Source organism: Anser anser (genome assembly GCF_964211835.1).
Source record: "Anser anser genome assembly, chromosome: W".
In the NCBI taxonomy this organism is placed as follows: Eukaryota; Metazoa; Chordata; class Aves; order Anseriformes; family Anatidae; genus Anser; species Anser anser.
In genome coordinates this window covers 9487286-9507793 of record NC_139731.1, presented here as the reverse complement: position 1 = coordinate 9507793, position 20508 = coordinate 9487286, and the positions used below count along the sequence as shown (strand labels likewise).

The window sequence follows — 20508 nt, the reverse complement described above, 5'->3', positions numbered from 1 at the left end:
ACTCTAGTCAGGGTCTTTGGAAGGAATACTGCCAATAGTGCAATGCTGGTCAGTGCCATGGATCCTTTTACATTCACAAAACAAATTGTAATAATAAGTATGAATTACTAGTTTTCAGAAGGAAATGTGAGTTGCTTCTGTTCATAACCTAAGAGTCTTTAGGCAGGCCATCCATTTGGCATGTCTACTGCGAGAGAATAGCAGAACATTAAACCTGTAGGGAATACACAGATCTCCTAATGTAGGCATCAAACTTAATGGAACATTGATGTGTATTCATGTAATACAGTAAGATACTAAATAAAACATTTTACAACAGATGTAGAGATTTAGTTATGAAACACTAGTCCCGAAGACACAGAAGTGTGAAAGTCTTATGCCATAGCTGTGTCCTAATGCTTGGGACATCTGGAAAGACAAGTTGCATTAGTTTAAGATGTTATTGCCTCTGTGTGTCCATCTGGCCTTCTGCTGGAGATTACTGCTGCTCACAGCAGTCACTAGAAGGAAATGTGTTTGAGCCTCAGCTCCCTTAGTTCACAGCATGGCTTGTTAGTTTATGCCATGGGTGGAGGTGGGATGCACCAATACAAAATCTACAAGCTGTACCAGGCAGAAGTTGTTTTCTGTCAGCTTTCTTCTGGAAGCTGTTGATTCTGGGATATGAAATATCCTATCCTGACAAAAATGCCTAAAATACACCAATGGAATGAAGTGTGCTCTGGACATGTCTGTCTTCCTGTGATTCTTGAATGTATAAGTTTACATTAGATGAGATGAATCCTGTCCCAATGTGAGCTCCATCTGTGTGAAAAAGCATACATGGGGTTTGGATGATGCTTTCGCTATTACTTGGGCTACTGAGCGCAGAGGGGAAGAGCTAATTTTAGTATTTCAGGCCCTGCATGCCTAGAACTGTCAGCTGCTTTCTCTTTTAAAACCAAAGCATTTCAAATGAGATCAGTTCTCCTGATCTTAGCTTTGCATGGTTCTGTAAGCTTTAAGCTCTTGGTTGCATTCTTTGCTGCGAGACTATTTTTTTAAATTCCTCTTTTTTTGGTAATATTTGGAATGCAAAGGTGCCCAAGAGCTGGTTTAACCAACCTTTACAATACTCTTGTCTATGTGAGGAGTTAGCACATGCAATAGAGAGCTTAAAATAGCTCTTCTTCTTCTCTCAAAACTGGTTTTGAGTATGGACAGAATTATCTTTGCTCCATGATTGTAATAACAACACCGTGATTGTAGTCAGTGGAAACCATCCTGTACTTAAAACTGAAGCCTGACTTTAGAACCACATAATGCTATGTTTGCTGATATGGCTGTTATAATTAAGAAACTATGTAGAAAACACACAACTTTGCTGAAATGGGAATAAGGATTCATTTTAGGATTGAAATCTGTTATAATGAGGTGACTAGACAGTATAGAAATGTGGTCATCTTGAGAAAAGGAGTAATTCAGCTTTTTGTCTTGAAACTAGTACCTTTGCTAATGTATTTCATAGAATCATAGAATGGTTTGGGTTTGTGGTAGTTTTACCCTACTGGGCAGCCAAACTCCACCACAACTGCTCTCTCATTCCTCCTCAGAAGAAGAGGGGGGGTGGGAGAAGAAAGTATGCTGGAAAGAAAAAAAAAGGCTCACAGGTTAAGGTAATGATAATTTAATTAAAGGGAAAAGGAAAAGGGAAAAAAAAACAAGCAAAGGCTGCGTGGAAGCACAGAGGGAAGGAAAAAATGTATTTTCTACTTCCCATCAATGAGTGATATTTGTCTACGTCCCAGGAAGCAGGGCCTCAACATGCGTAGCAGTTGTTTGGGAGCAATTGCTCTGCTCAGCAATAGAAAAAACATTGGTGCGATACCAGTGCTGTTCTAGCTACAAGTGCAGAGCACAACACTATATGGGTCGCTACAGGGACAGTTAACTCCATCCCAGCCAGACCCAGCACAACCTCCACCCCTTATTCCATAACATTTGTGTCACGCTCAGGTTCCACATACTTTAGTATATTGGTATTCTTATCACCACTGTTCCCTGTCCTTTAACAGATATATATAGGTACTTCTTTCCATTCTGTAGGCCTCTCCCAAAATGTCCATAAGAACTGTTGATGATTTAGGCTTCATCTGCCAAAGTGATCACACAGGACAGTCAGAGTAGGATTTCTGGACGCCAATGCCAGCTTAGCTCAAGTCGTTGCTGCACTTGCCCAGTTCCTTGCGAAGCTGACCTGTTGTTGGTTCTGCAGTGTCTTCCTACAACACAGGAAGAGGAGGAGGTACCATTCCTGATATCGTCCACAAACTGACTTCCAGAGGAGGAAAAAGAGAGAGTGTAGTTGTTAATATTCTCCAAGAGATAGTTCTCAAAGGACAGAGATGACAGTAATGCAGGGCCCGAATACCAGATTAGGCTCAAGGCCAGTGCTTTACAGAACAGCAAACTGAAAAAAACAGACACAGGCTTTAACAAACTCTCCAATCTGCCTATAGCAGATTGGAGAAGAAGTAGAAGGGAGAGTAGAAGGGAGTAGAAGGGAGAACATGGCAGATCACATAAAACAGGATGACATAGAAAAATATTAACAGCAATTCAGACAGCATTGTGACTAGCAACTGTAAACTAAATTCTAATTGCAAGTTCCCGTTAAAGCACTCTGATCAAATCTATTGTTATCTCAACCCTTCAAGCCCCATGTTGGGCACCACAAACAACTGTGGTGGTTTTACCCAGCTGGGCAGCTGAGCTCCACCACAACTGCTCTCTCACTCCCCCTCCTCAAAGGGAAAGGGGGAGAAAATACAATGGAAAGTGCTCAAGGGTTGAGATAAGGACAGGGAGATCACTCAACAGTTATTGTCACGGGTAAAACAGACTCAGAGTAGGGAAATTAATATAATTTATTACCTATTACTAACAACCTAGGGCAATGAGAAACTCCAAAAAACTAAAAATACCTTCCCCCCCCCCACCCTCTTCCACCTCCTCCCTCCGAGTGCCACAGGGGAACAGGGAGTGGGGGTTGCGGTTAGTCTGTAACGCTTTGTCTCCGCTGCTCCTTCATGGTCACTCTCTTCCCCTTCTCCAAGGTGGAGCCCCTCCCACAGGCTACAGTCCCTGCCGAACTGATCCTACATGGGCTTCCCATAGGCAGCAGCTCTTCAAGAACTGCTCCAATATGGGTCTATACCATGGGGTCTATCCGTCAGGAGCAAACTGCTCCAACATGGGTCCCCCATGGTTGGCAGCTCCTGCCAGATCACCTGCTCCTGCATGGGCTCCTCTCCACAGGTCAAGCCTGAAGTCTGTTCAGGCAGGGGTTCTCCACAGGCCGCAGCCTTCTTCAGGTCAGATCCACCTGCTCCACCATGGGCTCCTCCACAGGCTGCAGGGCGGAGATCTACTCCTCTGTGGTACACCATGGGCTGCAGGGGGACAACCTGCTCCACCATGGTCCTCTTCACAGGCCGCAGGGGAACTTCAGCTCTGGCGCCTGAAGCACCTCCTCCCCCTCCTTCTTCACTGACCTTGGTGTCTGCAGGGCTGTTTCTCACTCCTCTCTCTGTCCCAGCTGCTTTTGTGCAGCAGTTTTTTTTCCCCCTTTCTTAAATATGTGCTCACAGACACAACCACCATTGCTTATTGGCTTGACTCCGGCCAGTGGCAGGTCCCTTTTGGAGCCAGCTGAAACTGGCCCTTATCTAACATGGGGCAGCTTCTGGACTCTTCTCGCAGAGGTCACCCCTGCAGCACCTCTGCTACCAAAATATTGCCATATAAACCCAGTACACCCACCTTTTATTGCTGAGTGTGATATCATATGGTATGGAATATCCCTTTGGTTGGTTTAGGTCAGCTGCCCTGGTGATGTCCCCTCCCCCTCTTCTTGCCCACCCCCAGCCTGCTGGCTTTTCGAGGGGGGGGGATTGGAGGGAGTCTTGATGCTGTGCCAGTATTGCTCAGCAATAGACACAACACTGGAGTGATACCAGTGCTGTTCTAGCTACGAGTGCAGAGCACAGCACTGTATGGGCTGCTGCAGGGAAAGTTAACTCCATCCCAACCAGTCCCAGTACAGGGTTTGAAGGGATCTCAAAGACCTTATAATTCCAACCCCCCTGCCAAGGCCAGGGACACCATCCACTAGACCAGGTTGCTCAAAGCCCCATCCAACCTGGCCTTAAACACTGCCAGGGCTGAGGCATCCACAACTTCTCTGGGCAACCTGTTCCAGTGCCTCACCACCATCAAAGAATTTCTTCTTATTTACTTGTTTTTGTTTTTTGTTTGTTTGTTTTTAATTTTTATCTAGGAATCTATTAGATGGCTGGAAGATGAAAAAGCCCTTCTTGAGATGACAGAAGAAGTAGACTATGATGTGGATTCTTATGCTACACAACTTGAAGCAATTCTAGAGCAGAAAATTGATATTCTGACCGAACTTAGAGGTAGATTGCTTTTAATCAATTTTATGTGCGTTATTAGCAGTTCGTAGAGCGTGCTTATATTTTGGGATTTTTTTTTCCTCTTATGCTGTTCTTTAATGCCCTGTTGAAGTAATGCTTATTCTGCTGCCAAGAGCAAGTTCACATCTGTATTCTGTTCATCCTAGTTTAAAAGACTCCAGGAAGTAGGAACTTGTTCCTCCAACTTTCCTTTTCTTTTCCTTTGTTCCAAAATGATAAAGAGAGGAAAAAGAAAAGCCAAAAGAACTGTACAGAAAAAAAAAATAAGGTAATGCAATGAGGAAAAATTAGCTGCAACTCCCACCTCCTGCTCTGTTGCACTCTGTGGTGTAGCAGGGAGTCTGCTGTCATTTTTTTTTTAATTTGTGCTTTAAGAGTTGCATCAAGCTCTGAGTAGCTTGTTTGTTAGTCTACTTTTTTCTTCAGCAGCCTTTCTGTCTGAATTTTACCAGCCTCTCTTTGTTAAAAAAAAAAAATGCAGTTAATTAGTGCCTGTTCCACTTGTCATCTAAAATCATCTTGTCAGCTTGATACCTCATGGAGATTTATTTTTCATTTTAGATTCTGTATCTCTTTGCACTCCAGCAGGCATGTTACACTGGTGAAAATTCAAGGATTTTTTTGTTGTTGTTTTTGTGGTTTTTGTTGTTTTTTTTTTCTTTTTCTTTTGTTTTTTGGATCCACATTAGAAAATTCCTTAGAAGATAAAATCTTAGATTTTTCTCAGTCTGAGTATCTACTGTAGGTTATAAGAATGCATTAAGCAAATCAGATGTGACCTGCTCAGCAAAGAATTGGTTGTATGTTCCTTTGCTTCTTACAAACTAAATGATGGCTTCCTCTTCAGGAAGAGACAATTTGAGACACCAGCAGCGAGAAAACACAGTTTAGGTGATTCTCTGTTCTTCTAAAGCTTATTAGATACCTCTTTTGAAACAAGACACTGGAGGTAAAGGTTATCTAAGAGATCCTTGTGTCTTTACAGGCAGGATGATGCTTGTATAGCTTTACAGAAGGGAAGTCAAAGATTCTCCCAGTAACTTCTGTGTTCTGCTGGTGGCACATAATGGTCACTGCATATTTCATTTTTTTTCCCCTTTCACTTTGGAACTAATTTCTTCACGCTGTCATTATGTTTTCCTTCATCTTCTTGGACCTATCACAGGAGAGTGGGGGGAAGAGGCATAGAAATATGAAGGAATGCCATGCTTCCTTTCTCAGGTTTCTCCCTCTCTCCTGATAGTTATGATTAATTTTTTTAAATGATGTGTTTATCCATTTACAGTGAAAAACTTCAAAAATATAATCACAAATGCATTCATAGGAAAATCATAGAATCATAGAATTACCTGAGTTGGAAGGGACCCACAAGGATCACTGAGTCCCAACTCCTGGCTCCAGAAAGGACTGCCCAAAAATCAAACCGTATGTCTGACAGTGTTGTGTAACGCTTCTTGAACTCCAGCAGGCTTGGTGCCATGACCACTTCCCTTGGGAGCCTGTTCCAGTGCCCAACCACCCTCTTAGTAAAGAACCCTTTCCTAATATCCAACCTCAACCTCCCCTGTCACAGCTTCATGCCATCCCCTCGGAGCCTATTGCTGGTCACCAGAGAGAAGAGATCAGCGCCTGCCTCTCTCTTCCCCTCATGAGGAAGCTGTAGGCTGCCATGAGGTCTCCCCTCAGTCTCCTCTTCTTTAGGCTGAACAATCCAAGTGACTTCAGCCACTCCTCATACATCTTCCCCTGTAGACCCTTCACCATCTTCATAGCCCTCCTTTGGACTCTAATAGTTTTATGTTTTTCTTGTATTGTGGCACCCAAAACTGCACACAGGACTCAAGGTGAGGCTGCACCAGTGTAGTGCAGATAGGGGAGCACAAAATAGGGGAGAATGTTGCTGATCATACACTAAGATACAATTTTGTCTGCTTTTAAGAATGATTCGGAAGCTGCTGGGAAGGAAAAGGAAGTATGCTGTGTGTATCTTCCTGTACTCTGTAAGTTAGAAGCAGAATTTAAGCACAAACAGGTTACATACTTGGAGTGCAATTGTGTAGTTTCCAAATATATCCTGCCTAGAGACGGGTAGCATCTAAGAAGGGACTAAGTTGCTAAAAAGCTTGTTTGTATGGTGAGTACTGAATTTAAGCTTATCTTAATCCTCTTGGAGTTTCTTGTAGCTTCAACTGTTTTTGTGGAGGAATTTTCTTTGTTGTGCATTAGGGCAGGGTTGTGGAGTTCAGGGCTTAGTTTCAAGATCTTTGTTGGGTACAAGCACATCAGTACTCATTCTCTCTTTTTCATTAAAGATAAAGTGAAATCTTTCCGAGCAGCTCTACAGGAGGAGGAACAGGCCAGTAAACAGATCAACCCGAAAAGACCACGTGCCCTTTGAAATGGGCCTTTGCTGCTAAAGGAATCCACAAACCCTTACTGCTGTAGCACACATTTGTTACAAAACCCAGTGGCTGTAAGAACTCAACTACTTGAAAGTGTGAAAACATTAGAAATGTCTGTGGAAATGTCCTGTTTCTTATTCACCTGAATTACATTTTTGGTTTTGTGTGAAATGCTCCTATGATGTCTACAAAATGCTTCTAGACCAGACGGTACAACCATGCAGGGTTCAGATCCATGAAGCACTTTGTTTAAAATATTTCATTTATTCAAATTGTGAACTTTATGTTTGGAAAATTTGCCAAGTTTTTAATAATGAAGTAGAACTGTGGCCATTAAAAAGTCACAATATTTCCTTTTAACTGTGTTCAGTTTTGTTACAAAGACCAGCTATGCAGTTCTAAATTGTGTTTGCGTGCATGCACACCTCACTCATGGTTGTATATAGTTTCTCTTCTACAGGCAGCTGTGCTTACCTCTTCCCATTCTGTGCCTTGATGAAGGCTACTTAACCCTAAACATCCTCTTTCTGAAGCACAGACTTAATAAACAACATTCCTTAGTCAATATTAATTACTTTTAGTCTGTGTACATTTTTAATGTGTTTTGAGACTTTTTTTTTTGGTAGCTAGATCATTCATTTCACAGGATGTGCCACATCATTTGAACAGGAACTGCAAGAGCTGTTAGAGTGGACAAACAGCTGGACTTTCCATCCTCCTTGTAAAAAATCTGGAATCTAGATTTATTTGAATACCATAAAGAATAGTTATGCAATTCAAACATTTTTCTCAAGGAAAAAAAGAATCAAAAAAACAAAAATATAAATTAGTCGATGTATAAAAAAAGTAATGTTTAAGTACTGAGTAGAGTTGTAACAGGATAATGCTGGTATGTAGTATGTGGTATGGGATGATAATGCTGTCAGAAAAAAGGTACAATCTGAGCTCTGTATATGGATAGGATAACTGTCAAAGTTCAAGGATCCAGCTAAAGAAATATATATTGGCTTTTCACCTACTGTTAAAATTTGGGTTTTGATCCATGACAGACTTACATGTACATTAACTGTAGTTTGCAGGCAGTTTGAGTCGCTCTATTGCTTTAAATAAATAAAAAAAAAGTAGTTAATACCTATATTTCCCTTTATATACAGTGCCAACAGCTGAAAAGAGGGGTGAAATTGCATCATTTGAGGATTTGCATATCTCTACCTAGTGCTAGTTGAAATCTCTCAAGTATCAAGTACCTGAATTCTCACAAAGAATGCGTATCAGCACTTTTTAGTTGGTGTCACTCAAGTTACTTTTGCAAATCAGTATCCAAAAGATTGACCTTTCACGTAAGAACTTCTTGTCAAATGAAGAGTTATAGACCTCTCTAGGAGTTTTCCCTGTTTCCAGGAGTCTTCCTATCGGCAGACTTTCACTTGGAACTGTTTAAACATTACTTGTGGAATACAAACCTTGTTCATTTGAGCCAGGCTGGGAGGAAAATAAAGGGAATGCAATGAAAAACAAGATAAATGAGCCAGGAATTCTCATAGTGTTTAATGTTTGCACCTCCTATAAGAAGGTAGGCTATAAGAAGTTCTTGTTGCATCATGGTTAAAAATTAAAAAAACAATCCTCCTGTGTGTAAACATGAAAAGTGAAACAACAATGTAGATTTTACATAATGTGTTAAATAAATTAAGCTATTAACTGAATTACAGATGAGAATTTACTTCTATGAAAGGTCTGTTCTGCTTTGGGAAGGGGTACACTTTGTAAACACATGCAAGTTATTGCACTACTAAAAAGGCCTCTGATTTCAGAATGAGTATTTACTTCTGGAAATGACCATTCTGTGCAAATTTGTAAGGTAGGAAGATGTTCCCTAGATCCCTGTCCTGACTTTTGTTTTGCAGCAGATCTCAAAGAAACATCATGGCTTGTCAGGTACCAGATGGAAGTCAAAATTATGTCTAGAGGCTGTTAAGAGACTACCTTTGTGATAGAGCCTGCTGTAAAGATTAGATTGACACTGAGACTGAAGCAGTGAGAATTAAGATAGATAAACAATTGATATGGCTGGTTACAGCACTTGAATTCCTGTAACCCATTGCTCTGATGGGCTGACATTATTTGGATAGTACTCCGAGAAGTATATACTGTTTTGTGCGCTGTACAACAAAAACATTTATGAAGAGCATGATGCAAAGCTCCTACATTTGTTCCTTCTGTCTTGGTCTGTGCGTATTGCTGTGGCTACTTAACCATCACTCAAATTGTTTTGATAGGCAGTGAAGCAGTACTAGAGTTGTTAAATTCCTCTTTCAGGATGCCTGCAAATTCAAGTACATGTTTCTGAATCATTGACTTTTAACATATTGACATTGGACTTGTATAAAATTAAGTTGAATTTTGGAAAAGGATTCGGTAATGTTTCTTCTCTACTTATTGTGGTCTTATGGAAAAAGAGATGCCACCCATGAGACAGATGACTTACGTTTGTTAATACAGAGTTATGCCTTTACCTCTGCATGATGCTACAAAAAGTTAATAATTACTGTTTTCATGAATCATAAGACAAATCAAAGTAGATTTTTCTTTTGATGGCCATGATACAAGTTAACACAAATTTCATTGGGAAAATTCTGCCTTGTCCTTAATAAAAAATATCTAACTGTGGTGGCTTTAGCATCCTGGGCAACTAAACTACACCATAGCTGCTCTCTCACTCCCCCTCCTCAAAGGAAAAAGGAGGAGAAAATACGATGGAAAGGGCTGAAGGGCTGAGATAAGGACACAGAAATTGCCAGTTACTGTCATAGGCAAAACAGACTCAGAGGGAGATTAATATAATTTATTGCCTATCACTAGCAGACTAGAACAGTGAGAAACTAACAGCAAACTAAAAACAACTTCACTTCACACACACGCCCCCCTCTTAAGTAGTGCAGGGGAAGGGGGGTTGTGGTCAGTCCCTAAAGCTTTGTCTCTGCCGCTCCTTCTGTTGTGGTTTAACCCGGCCGGCAGCTAAACACCACACAGCCGTTCGCTCACCCTCCCCCCTCCCTCTCTGGGATGGGGGAGAGAAACGGGAAAGTGAAGCCTGTGAGTTGAGATAAAGACAGTTTATTAAGACAGGAAAATAATAATAACAATAATAATAATAATAGTGATAATGGTAATAGTATTACTAATAATAATGTGTACGAAACAAGTGATGCACAATGCAATTGCTCACCACCCGCTGACCGATGCCCAGCCTATCCCCGAGCAGCTGGCGCCCCCACCCCGGCCAGCCACCCCTATATATTGTTTAGCATGACGTCAGATGGTATGGAATACCCCTTTGGCCAGTTTGGGTCAGCTGTCCTGGGTCTGTCCCCTCCCAGCTCCTGCTGCACCCCCCAGCCTGCTCGCTGGCAGGACAGAGCAAGAAGCTGAAAAGTCCTTGGCTTAGTGTAAGCACTGCTCTGCAACAATTAAAACATCAGTGTGTTATTAACATTCTCATCCTAATCCAAAACATAGCACCCTACCAGCTACTAGGAGGAAAGTTAACTCTGTCCTAACTGGAACCAGGACACCTTCTTAGTCACTCTCTTCCCCTGCTCCAACGTGGGGTCCCTCCCATGGGATGCCGTCCTTACCGAACTGATCCGGCGTGGGCTTCCCACAGGCAGCAGCTCTTCAAGAACTGCTCCAGATATGGGTCCATACCACGGGGTCCATCTGTCAGAAGCAAACTGCTCCAGTCTGGGTCTCGCATGGACAGCAGCTCCTGCCAGGTCACCTGCTCCTGTGTTGATTCCTCGCCATGGGCTTCAGTTCCAGTCCAGAGTCTGCTATGGCAGGGGCTCTCCATGGGATGCAGCCTCCTTCAGGTTAGATCCACCTGCTCCACAGTTGGCTCCTCCACAGGATGCAGCATGGAGATCTGCTCCACCATGGTCCTCTCCACAGGCTGCAGGGAAACTTCTTCTCTGGTGCCTGGAGCACTTCCTTCTTCACTGATCTTGGTGTCTGCATGGCTGTTTCTCTCACATTTTCTCACTCCTCTCTCCTAGCTGCTGTTGCACAGCTTTCCCCCCCTTCTTAAATACGCTTTCACAGAGACGCAACCACCATTGCTCATTGGTTTGGTTCTGGACTTTTCTCACAGAGGCCACCCCTGCAGCTCCTCTGCTACCAAACCCTTGCCACATAAATCCAATAAAATAATCCAAACTATATTAAGACAGTTCAATAAGTCTGTCAGGGAACAGAAATGCATTGCTTTGAACCTCACTGAAAGCTTTGATCTTTGCTAAAACTCCTCAGTGACTTGAGGTACAAAGTTATTTTCTTATGAAAATAGCTGCCTTACTGTACAGTTGACAAAAAAAAAAACACCAACGAAAAACCATCTGGCCAGTTGCTAACTTTCTGCTGATTCCTACAAGGGGTTTGATGGCAGTAAGGGGGGGGGGGGGGAAGGAGATGATGAGTAGTAATTTTAGATACCTCAGTGATGCTTTCATAACTATCCCACACCAAGCCCATAAGATAAATGTTCCTGTTTCTGAAAAACACTTATTGGGATTTCTCTAATGGAAGCAGGTTACTAACAGATCTGGAATGCTGGTAGGTACCAGTGGACAAATGGAAGAGACCGTCATGTCAACTCAAAAGAAAGTTTTAAAGTATTTTTTTAAAACAAACAAAAAACAAATGGAATTACTACAAATCCATTTTTGTTGTGCAGACCAGACTTATGAGCTGTACTGTAAGTTTTGCAAGAATATACCGAGATGGAGTCCATGGCCAAAGAACACAGATTTCAGTTATGGCAGCATTGATCTTCATGTCATTGAGTATATTTAAAAATACACTGTTCTGTGGAAATCTAGCACCTCACTTCAGTACTGAAATAATTTAATACCTTTAAAATACAGGGCAGCATCTTCTTGCCTATTATCTGTGATAAAATTGTATGCAATGTTCTTAACAAGAACCAGATTGCGCATGATGTATTCTGTTTATTGCTTTTGTGAGAAGAGCTTGTCCCATTGCAGTCACTCTGGTTTAGGTAAGGCTTAGATAACAAAATATAGATTCTACTGTAAGAGTGACAGATCTGTGAGAAATGGATGCCTTCGTAATTGAAGCCATGCAACAGTCTGGAAGTGAAATATTCATGTTATAATTTCCCACTAATTTATATTGCTGATTAAGTCATTTCCAAGACATACTGGCTGGCAAAGAAGATACAAAAATACCACAAAAGCAGTCATTGTTCAAGTGCTATAAAAAAATGTTACAAAGGTTATACTAGAAGCTACTATTAAGTTTGCCATTTTAGAGATGTAGATATATTTCCAGCACAGTTATTTATATTGTACCCTACCAGGTTTACCACATCTTGTTAAAGAGTAATAGCTGCATTAAATTGTTATGCTGAGAAGTGGCTAGGAATTTTATCTTTAATTAGGAGAGGATTCCTGTTCCAACTTAAATTACTGACCAGAAGAATAGAATATAGTAATCAATTACTAAAATTTCCAAATTATGCTATAGATCAAGGCCTAATTCTCAAGACAGATGGACAGGGAAGGGCTGCATAAGTCTCCAGAGAAGTTACAATAACCAATTCTGTTATTAGAGCTATTTTTAGAAGATACATAGAAGTATCTAGTACACAAGTTACAGAAGTAGGAATCTTTAGTTTGTTCTGAATACTGTAAGCAGCAGTTAAAATATATATAGGGTTTAAGTGCTTCTTCATGTTTAGGACTGGGAAGCAAAAAGTGTCTGGTATTCAGAGGAAACCAGGGCTAGTATTTTCCCTATGTAACCCAATACCAATCTGTACAACATCGGTATAGAAGCAGGTAAAATTGAAGAGGCTTAAAAGGAAGGCCTAAAGAGAAAAGATTTACCTAATGAAGTCATCTATATTCATTGAACAGGCTCGTTTTTCAGAGTAATCAGTATCTTAGGATTGTCTGTATTTTCACCATAATTTTGAAGTTATTTCCTGTCAACAGAAAAAGATGCAAATTACTTTTCTATTCATAGCATAGAATAAGGTTAATTTAAATCATCTATTCTTTCCCTGCTTTTAGAAGAGTTATTATTTCATGAGATAAGCTGTATTTTTTTTCTTCTATGGATTGTTTTCTTTCATTGTCTGAATTTTTATATCTCAGCTCATTCACTGTAAATAAATCACAAACAGTATCGCTAAGCAGACAAAAAAAAAATCTTACTAGCTTTTTGGGAAAAAGTCAGGCCTTGAGACATGTGCAGCCAAGATATTAACAATATCCTCAGATATTTTTTTTCCACTGTAATTTAGTGACCCTTTTACATTTTTCTTTAGTAAGAGTTAAATTCTTCCCTTCCTGAAATTCTCTTAGAAAAGCTTTAACGTATTAAGCTTTTCAATTCTGATTTTTTTTATTCTTATGTTAGTATTTAGGTCACAGTACACAGGAATAGAATTTAATATATTAAAAAGGATCAGTGAATTCGGTAATTATGATCCAGCAACTGCTCTACAGCTCTTGACCTGAAAGGAATACAAGTCTAAAATGAAAACTGAACTTGTTGTTTTATTCAACTGATTCTTAATCTTTACGATAAAAAGCAATTAATATAATTAAACTACAGAGAGCTGTTCTTTTTGAATAACTGCCCAGTAGAGTTTTCTTCTAAAAAGTTTCATATGCTGAGGTCACAAACTCTTCTGATAAGTTCTCCATCATGGTTTATCCCAGACTCTGCTAGCATGTATATAACACTGCTAGACATTTGCACAAAAGAAATGGTTAGTTGGATGGACTCTGAAACTCCGATAAATTTACCTCTAATAAATGTTATTTAAAGGCTACAGAGAGTATCTTGTCTATCCTAACAAAGGTTATCCTTACTAGACAATCACGTTCCTGAAATTAAAGTGTTCAGTATTTAATCAAAGGAACATACAACTGCTATAAACAAGAACAAACACTATTGACAATTTCACAACAACACTGAACACAAAAATCTTTCAGGAAAGTATCTTTCTTAATGCAAAAACCATGCAGCCTTGGACAAGGCAATACAAAAGGAGGAAAAATAAACCAAAAAAACTTCACCCACAAAAACATTTCAATTGTTCTTTTTTGTGCCTAGGCACTACTGGCTAGATCTTAATTGCTGAGAAGGCAGATACTTCAAGAAAATCTGGCTAATGCTGGGCAAGGCTGAAATGGTCTTGAAGATCAAAGTATTTCAAAAATTAACTTGAAGAATACTATCCTATAACATGTCTTATCTTCAAATGACTCTGTAACGTCTATGAGAAGTTCTCATAGGCCCTCCTTTGATCATAAGTAACAAACTCATCAGCTGGAAGAGTTTCTGGGAGATGGGAAGTACTATGAAAGGAACATTATGAGTAACAACTCTCCAACTGACATGGAGATGGTACTTCAGCCTTATCAGAAATACTATAAGAAAATCATAAAATATTCCGAGTTGGAAGGGACCCACAAGGATCATCAAGTCCAACTCCTGGCACCACACAGGTCTACCCAAAAATTCAGACCATATGACTAAGAGCACAGTCCAAACGCTTCTTAAATTCCAACAGGCTTGGTGCCATGACTATGCCCCTGGGGAGCCTGTTCCAACACAGGAGCTGCACCTAAACTGATGGTGGCACATGCAGGTAATGTACTAATGCAAGCCTGATCAGTAGAGGAGTATTTTGGTGTTCTGTAAATGCCAATGGATACTTCGTAGTGAAATCAGCATAAAAAAAGTAAAGAGAAAAACAAATGAAATTAAATACTAATATTAGTATGTTACATTGATATTAGAGTATCCAATGCTTTACCTGGAAGTTGATAGGTGGTGGTTGGTTCTTTGGCTCTATTCTGACAACGCTGGATTCAACTTTGGGATGAGGTCTGAAGTTGTTCTTTCCAACCTGTTAGAAGTTAGACAGTTGCACAAATAAGCAGGAAATTCTCACATTCTACTCTCTTTGATAGCTTTGTAAGCTAACACAGAATAACATCCCTTCATCAGATCATCCACTCAAACTAATAACTGAGTATTAATAAGAAGTCTGCAGTATAGATCCTGATTTTACAACCAAAGTACAAATTCCTTTTGAAACATAAGTATTGCACACCTGAGAGTAAAGGAAATGAAAAAATAAATTCTAAGTCTAATCAACTTTCAAGTCAAAAGCAGTTATGTTGTCTGTAGGTTCATGCCCAGTGCACCCTGCTAATAAACATACAGAGTCAGAATCCACACAAAGGTCTTTTAATTATTTAATTAAAGACATAACTCTGCAGAGTCAGGTGCTTGGCAATCTTTTGCAAAGCAAGCACACCTCTGGCTTGAATCACCATCATTTATACACAGCAAACTTGTGAAAACTATCTCTCTGGCTACTTTTGATTGGCTGTACCAGCTCACCTAACTCATCTCTACTGAGTTTGTGCATTACAGAGGACCAGCGGGGGTGGGGCACCAAATCCCACATTAGCATGCATTATCATTTTGATAGGTGTGATTGTAATATGTTAATGACCCTTAATGAGCAAAAGGTTACCATAGGTCAGCCTGGAATCTTCCTGCAGCTGTTTTCTCCTTCTTGTTTTTTACCTTTCATCCCTTATCTTCTCTGCTTCTGCTAGCTCAAGGCTACCAGTCTCTGTTTCCTTTAAGGTTTCCTTATTTTCTCAGCTAGAGACTACACAAGCTACAAGCCTCCCTATTTTCTTCAACGTTGCTTTGCTTTTTCCCAGCTTTGGGAAAAAGTTAGAAAACACAGGTTTTTCCCCTCAGCACTTAAAGCAATGAAAGTCTATCATACACATACACACACTCCCTTAATTAGCTCAAACTCCATTTAAAAACAAAACAAAAAGCAAAAAAACTACACTGACACCTTAGCGAAACCATCCAAATTTCCTTAAAGTTACAATAGAATTTGATTCTTTATACTGCTAAATGGATAAAGATCAAAGAGATGAAGGCTAGTCTCAGAGTTGAGTGCATGACTGTATCATAGAATTAATCAAAATGATTTGTTAAGTCCTTCAAATCCAAATTCTCTAGCTCCAAAAACTGACCAGTAATGTCACTAACATTAGTACTTCAATGAGAGAAATGAAGAAACACTGACATGGAAAAACACATGTAAGTACATGGACAGTTACATTTTTCCAGGCAATAGGAAACATCTTGGCTTCAATTCTACCCTTAACACCCATACTTCCTAACATAGGAAGACATTTGAAATGTTACCATGCCCTGCTTATCCATGGAATAACAACTAGTTATAATTCTAGAGGAAACAGGTGCAACTGCTTTTTTCCATCAGTTGGACTCTCAGTTATGCCAAGACTAAATTTTCTCCTTGTGTATAATATGTTGACATTAACTAAATCACAGAATGGTTAAGGTTGGAAGGGACCTCTAGAGATCATCTGGTCCAACCCCCTGCTCAAGCAAGGTCACCTAGGGCACGTTGTGCAGGATAGCATCCAGGCGGGTTTTGAATATCTCCAGAGAAGGAGACTCCACAACCTCTCTGGGCAATCTGTTCTCTGTCACCCTCACAGTAAAGAAGCGCCCTCTCATATTCAGATGGAACTTCCTGTGTTCCTGTGTTTAAGTTTGTGCCTGTTGCCTCTCATCCTATCACTGGGCACTACTAAACCGTCTGGCCCCATCCTCTTGACACTCTCCCCTCAGATATTTATATACATTGATAAGATTCTCTCTTGTTCTTCTCTTCTCCAGGATAAACAGGCCCAGTTCTCTCAGCCTGTCCTTGTACGACAGGTGCTCCAGTCCTCTAATCATCTTTGTAGCCCTCCTCTGGACTCACTCCAGTAGTTCTATGTCCCTCTTGTTCTGGGGAGCCCAGGACTGGACACAGCACTCCAGGTGTGGCCTCACCAGGGCTGAGTAGAGGGGGAGGATCACCTCCCTTGACCTGCTGGCAACACTCTTCTGAATGCAGCCCAGGATACCGTTGGCCTTCTTGGCCACAAGGGCATATTGCCAACTCATGGTCAGCCTGATGTCCACCAGGAGTCCCAGGTCTCTCTCTGCAGAGCTGCTCTCCAGCAGGTCACCCCCCAACCTGTACCGGTGCTTGGGGTTATTCCTCCCTAGGTGCAGGACCCTGCACTTGCCCTCGTTGAACTTCACAAGGTTCCTCTAGGCCCAACCCTCCAGCCTGTCCAGGTCCCTCTGAATGGCAGCACAGCCCTCTGGGGTATCAGTTACTCCTCCCAGTTTTGTGTCATCAGCAAACTTGCTGAAGGTGCACTCTGTTCTATCATCCAGGTCACTGATGAATAAGTTGAACAAGACTGGACCCAGTACTGACCCCTGGGGGACACTGCTAGCTACAGGCCTCCAACTAGATTCCGCATCACTAAGCACAACCCTCTGAGCTCTGCCATCCAGCCAATTATCAATCCAACCCACTGTCCACTCATCTATCCCACACTTCCTGAGCTTGTCTATGAGGATGTTATGGGAGACAGTATCAAAAGCCTTGCTGAAGTCAAGGTAGACCACATCCACCGCTCTCCCCTCATCTACCCAGCTAGTCATCCCATCATATAAGGTTATCAGATTGGTTAAGCGTGATTTCCCCTTGCTGAATCCATGCTGACTACTCCTGATCACCTTCTTAGCCTCCACGTGCTTGGAGATGACCTCCAGGATCACTTTTCCAGGGATGGAGCTGAAGGTGACTGGCCTGTAGTTTTCTGTGTCATCCTTCTTGCCCTTTTTGAAGACTGGCGTGACATTGGCTTTCTTCCAGTCCTCAGGCACCTCTCCTGTTCTCCATGACCTTTCAAAAATGATGGAGAGTGGCCTAGCAATAACATCCACCAGCTCCCTCACCATTTGTGGGTGCATCTCATCGGGGTTAATGGATTTGTAGGTGTCAAGTTTGTTTAAATGATCTCTAACCCGAACATCCTTGACCAAAGGAAAGTCCTCTGTGTGAATCAGTACAGGAAGGCAGCAGGAACAACCACAGACTGGTTGCTAAAATGTGAAGAGTAGATTTATTCTTGTTACCTCACCAACTGAGGGATCCCTGAAGCTACACCCAAGCAGAGGCACACAACTGGGGACACAGGAACTGCTAAACAGGGTCTGTGCCAGGAGATCACTGGCCTGTTGTTTTCGCCTGTTTTTAATCAAGTGTTTGTGCAGGCGCAGTTTTTACCACCATGCTGTGATCCTCACTGTGCTTCTTTGATCTTCTCTGTACCAAGGCCTGGAGCTCAAGCATGTCCAATAGGGTGCCTCTGAGCCCACCAAACAGCTATGTTAGTTAACCCATTCCTCCAAACACCTTCTTTCTCCAGACTTCCTCTCTTGTCTCTAGGATCTGAGATTCCCGAGGGCTGGTCTTAGCAGTAAAGACTGAAGCAAAAAAGGCATTCAGCAACTCTTCCTTCTCTGTATTCTTCATTACCAGGGCATTTGCCCCATTCAGCAGTGGGCCGACATTTTCCCGTCTTCCTTTTGCTACTGATGTATTTGAAGAAGCTCTTCTTGACATCCCCTGCCAGATTTAATTCCAAATGGGCCTTGGCCTTCCTTGTCGCATCCCTGCGTACTCTAAGAATGTCCCTATATTCCTCCCAAGTGGCCTGTCCCTTTTTCCACATGCTGTAAACTTCCTTCTTCTGTCTGAGTTTTGCCAGGATCTCCTTGCTCATCCATGCACTTCTCCTGCCCTCTTTACTTGCCTTCTTGCTCATAGGAATACATCAATCTTGAGCTTGGAGGAAGGGATACTTGAATACTGACCAGCTCTCTTGGACCCTCTTTCCTTCTAGGGCCCTGACCCATGGGATTCCTCCAAGCAGGTCCCTGAAGAGGCCAAAGTTTGCTCTCCCGAAGACCAGAGTCGCAACCCTACTTTTTGCCCTGCTTCCTCCTCACAAGATCCTGAACTCCATATCATGGTCACTGTAGCCAAGGCTGCCCCCAACCTTTACATCTCCAACCAGCCCTTCTTTGTTTGTTAATACAATGTCCAGCAGCACACCTCTCCTTGTTGGCTCCTTGACCGCACCTGTGTCAAGAAGTTATCATCAATGCACTGCAGAAACATCCTGGACTGCTTATGCCTAGCTGTATGGTCTTCCCAGCAGATATCAGGGTGGTTGAAGTCTCCCATGAGAACCAGGGCTTGTGATTGTGAGGCTTCTTCTAGCTGTCTGTAGAAGGCTTCATCTACTTCCTCTTCCTGATCAGGTGGCTTGTAGAAAACACCCACAACAGTGTCAGCCATGGTAGCCTGCCCTTTAATCCTTACTCAAAAGCTCTCAACTCGCTCTTCATCTACTCCTAGGCAGAATTCAATGCATTCCAGTTGCTCTATCCATTTTAATGAGGACCTCGCGCGGATCGGCTGCAGCGAGGGTTCCTGGCAGGGAGATGGACGGAGCCAACCCCTAACACCCCCCCCCCCCCCGCCCCCGCAATAACGCAGTGCAGAGCCGTTTGATCAGAGCCACAGCCCAGCCCCGCCCCTCCCCCCCCCCGGAGCAGGCAGGAGCTGTGCTTGTGCCGCCCACAGGCGCTGACGTGCTGAGGGCGGAACCGGGGTGACAACAGCCAACCCCCTGATGGTATAAAAGCAGTCCCTAGGGAGCACCACAAACAGGACACGCAAACAGGACAGACTTTGGCACTTAGCGCAGGCAGTTCAAGCGGGGCAGTTCAAGCGGGGCAGGGAGGAGCACAGGGAGGATCCTCTCCTCCCTTTCCCACCTCCATTCTTCTCCTCTCCTTGGAGAACTCCGCCTTTTACAATTTAAAATTCACCATGGTGGGCACCCGTCACAGCGGCAGAGACGAGGCAGCAACCCAAACTGAGGGGACACGGCCTCTCTGGGCTCACGTGGGCACCCAGGTGGATTCCCTGAGGGGGGAAGTGGCAGTCCAGACTGGAGACTGTGGGGAGCTCTGGAATCCGGAGGCCCCCCCTGGGTCCTGAGGGAAGAGAGGGCTGTCGTGGGTGCAGGTGTGCCCTGCTCAAGGAACTGCTTGAGCAGATGTCCGGGCTGCAGCGAGAAAGCAGCAGCCTGAGGGGGTCCTGGGAGTCTCTGAGGGAGACAGATAGGAGGTGTCAACCTGCCCCTACTGAGGCCTGGCAGCCCCCTCCTAAGTACATGCAAGGGGTAGTAGCCAATCCAGCTGCTCACCTGCAGGGCAGAGAGCTCAACCGCCCACAAGAGGAAAGGGGCTGGGCCCTCGTCTCAGCTCGAAGCAGAAGGAGGCATCTGCCCCCAACACCCACGGTGCCACCAACCCCCACAGTGTCCCTGGGTAATAGATCCGAGGCTCCTGGGCAGGAAAAGGAAAAGGATGACAGTCTGGACAGTAGTCAGAACCCGGGCCCTGAGAAGCATGTCAAGGATGAGGGAAGTATCGAGCATAGGGAGCGGGGTCGGACAGGGCGCTGCATCAAAACCAGTGCCACAAAAAAAGGGCGAAGAGTCTTAGTGACTGGAGACTCCTTGTTTGGGGGCACTGAGGCTCCCGTTTGCTGCCCGGATAACCTCTCCAGAGATGTGTGTTGTCTTCCTGGAGCACGTGTCAGAGACGTTAGGAAGGCT

General features: G+C 42.8%; 1 protein-coding gene and 1 long non-coding RNA gene across 10 annotated transcripts in view; one reads left to right on the top strand and one right to left on the bottom strand.

Moving 5' to 3' along the window:
• Nucleotides 1-20508, top strand: part of LOC310888739 (kinesin-like protein KIF2A) — a 368750-nt gene that overhangs the window by 147759 nt on the left and 200483 nt on the right. For 8 of the 9 annotated variants that reach the window (XM_083815725.1, XM_083815728.1, XM_083815727.1 and 5 more), the window contains 2 exons: nt 4319-4454; nt 6785-9068. The exons of the other annotated variant lie outside the window; for it this stretch is intronic. In XM_083815725.1, coding sequence (XP_083671851.1) covers nt 4319-4454; nt 6785-6870 — 222 coding nt within the window. In that variant the 3' untranslated portion in view covers nt 6871-9068. Of the gene's footprint in view, nt 1-4318; nt 4455-6784; nt 9069-20508 lie in introns of those variants that run through there. 9 annotated transcript variants of the gene reach the window in all.
• LOC310888809 lies at nt 11522-16589 on the bottom strand. The gene is made up of 4 exons (XR_014576177.1): nt 15024-16589; nt 14724-14816; nt 12781-12878; nt 11522-12021 (listed from the first exon to the last, which is right to left on the bottom strand). It is a non-coding gene; the product is annotated as an uncharacterized lncRNA (long non-coding RNA).